The 2,735-nt window shown below is 44.5% G+C and overlaps 1 protein-coding gene across 1 annotated transcript; it reads right to left on the bottom strand.

Annotated features, from left to right (window-relative positions):
* Positions 1-577: 577 nt before the first annotated feature.
* On the bottom strand, positions 578-2,729 carry LOC109309681 (toll-like receptor 2 type-2). The gene has a single exon (XM_019534499.1). It carries the CDS (start codon positions 2,593-2,595, stop codon positions 967-969), a length of 1,629 nt encoding a protein of 542 aa, XP_019390044.1. The 5' UTR covers positions 2,596-2,729; the 3' UTR covers positions 578-966.
* Between the last annotated feature and the right edge of the window lie 6 nt (positions 2,730-2,735).

Below are 2,735 nucleotides of genomic sequence, written 5' to 3'. Positions count from 1 at the left end.
GGGGAGGGGCAGTTCAGGCGGTCCCCTCCGTGTTTGGTCCAGCGGCGGCTCATTTGGTGGGGTCGGAGTACTGGCGGTGGCCCATGATGTGTTCCACGTAGATGTCACGGGACCAACGGATGGCGTCGGACACCATGAGGCAGCACATCAGCTTGGCACAGAGGCGGGAGGCGCGGCAGGCATGCAAGACGGTCTTGTTGCTGGGGTCCCAGGCTCCAAGCGTTCCCATGATAAGCACGTCGACCATCACATCATAGCCACGGCCCCTCAGGGTGTCGGCCAGCAGGGCGTACTTCTCTTGCTTGTGAGCCCGGGCGTCGGTGAAGGCTTGGCGCTGGTTCTTGAAGGGGATGGTGACGCCCACGATCACGACCTTCTTGGCCTCTTCATTGGCGATGACTATGCCAGGTTGTATTTGGCTTTCACAGCCCAGGACGGTGTGGTTCACAGAGATCTCCCACACTGCGGCCGGATGGCCCTCCCCATCTTTTACTGTGTTCTTGTCAAATGACAGCAAATTCTCCTAGGGTACCTAAGACAACTAAAATAGGATGCAACCAACAGACCTTGAGGTATGTTTCAGCATGTTGGCTTTATTTCTTTTATAAGAGAGAGAAGACCAGTAACATTTGTTTTGAAACAGTTCAGCAAAGGGGGTAGACATAGCTACAGAAAGATACCTGAATTAAGCAAAAATTATTCCCGAAAGTATTACTAAAGACACAGCCACCTTACCTACATCACAGTTATTAACAGAAAATGCAGAAGACAGAAGAATTTAGCTGCCAGTCATATAGTCTCAGCTGGTATATTCCATTTAACAAAACTATAACTAGTTTAATGTACAGGCAAATTCTCTTCGTGGAATAACAATAAATAAACCCTTAACAGGAAAAAGGCCTGCCCCATATTCTAGGTAGAAGGCCAGTGCAGGAGTGCTACTATAGAGGTCTTAAATTACTTTTCCTATGACATCAAGGTCTCTTTTAACGTACTCCAAAATACTTGCTGCTGCACTTCCTCAAGAGGCCATTCCAGGTAGGTCTTTGTGTTCATTAATTTCCTCAGTTTGCAGAACCTTTTGGGAATCGCCTTCCCCCGAATGGGCTCTAAAAGAATCAGAATAGCTGTATCATTGTTCTCATCAAAGAGGCGAAAGTGGGAGAAGTCCAGCTCATACTTGCACCACTCGCTCTGCACAAAGTGCTCTGACAGCACAAACAACGTCTTATGACTCCTCTCAATGGAGTCAATGATGTTATCAACGATCCACTTCCCAGGCACAAAATCCCGTTTGTGAAGACATAGTCTCAGAGGGGGGTTGGCATGCTCCAGTTCCTGTACCATTAAGTCTTCAACCCATTCAGAGTCTCTCTCACTGTAGGAAACAAAAGCATCATAGCAGACATCCTTTGTTTGCACTTTCTGTGGCTTCCTTTTTGCTTGAAGCCAAGCCCAGGTCATTTTCATATACCAGAATGCATGCAGCTTGTACCCCACAATCACAATGAGCAGGATGAGCAGGAGCTGCAGAACACAGATTGAGGACACCACCAGTGTTTGGTGGCATTCCATCAGCGAAAGCTGAGCAGCTTCCACCTGCTTCCCTCTCACAGCAGATGGAGAGTCACAAATGTAGTTTTCTGGCCAGTCAGCCAACACATTGGCTATTCCTGCCTCAGACTGAATGAAGGAGAGAAATTCACAAGAGCAGACAAAATTATTGTCCCCAGCCTCCAGCCTCTTCATGTTCTTAAAGGATTCATATTCTCCTTTAGAGAAACTGTTTAACTTGTTTCTTGTGATTGTCAGACCTGCTACAGCAGGAAGGAGTGTAGCATCTGGTAAGGCCTTTAATTTGTTTTGGGCAATGTATAGCTCTCGGAGGAATGGGAGCTCTATTCTAAATTCAATCAGGTTGTTGCTACTAACATCCAAAACTTCAAGAGTTGGAGGAATGCAACCTGTTAGCTTGGGGATTTGAGTGCCTGATAGATTTAAATACTTCAGGTTTTCTGGCCATTCACATACTTCTGGCATCTGTCCAAAATTATTCTGGCTAATGTCTAGTTGTGCTAGTTTCTGTAGGTGAGCTAAACTTTTTCCAGTCTTCTTTATATCACTTAGAGAATTCTGACTTAAATTTAAAGTGTTCAGAACAGGCCAAGCGCCCATACATGCTGAATGCTCCAAAGCGGGATCTGAAAGCAAGTTGTCACTAAAGTCAAGATACTCCAGTGAATGCAAATGTTGTGAAACGAGGCAAGGAACCAAGAAGACCTTAGTATTGCCAACAATGATTTTCGTAAGGTTACCTATAAGATTTAACATATCAGAAAGATCTGTAAATAAATAAAATTTTTCGATGGATAAGTTCCATATTGTCACTACTTTAACAGGACTTGGCTTATCTACATGAATTGGTCCAGACCAGTGTCCAGTCCCCTGAAATGTACAGTCTTCTACCTCCAGCTCTACCAATTGCCTCATGTTCGCCATGATGCCCATCATACTAGGAATGCTTTCATCTGTAAGCAAAACATTTCTAAACAGGAGTTTCTTCATAACAGAAGGAATCATGATATTCAGTAACATAGTTTCATTATCTGTCCTGAAGGCTATATTTCTCAGTTCTAAGCAGGTTACAGAATTTACAAGGTCCCCCAGAATTGCTGACAGCACAGAAATGCTTCTTACATTTATGATGATGTGATTTATGTTCCTAATGGATTTCA

This window comes from Crocodylus porosus, unplaced genomic scaffold (genome assembly GCF_001723895.1).
Source record: "Crocodylus porosus isolate Cpor-Errol unplaced genomic scaffold, CroPor_comp1, whole genome shotgun sequence".
Taxonomy (NCBI): Eukaryota; Metazoa; Chordata; order Crocodylia; family Crocodylidae; genus Crocodylus; species Crocodylus porosus.
This window is presented reverse-complemented; position numbering and strand designations above follow the sequence as displayed.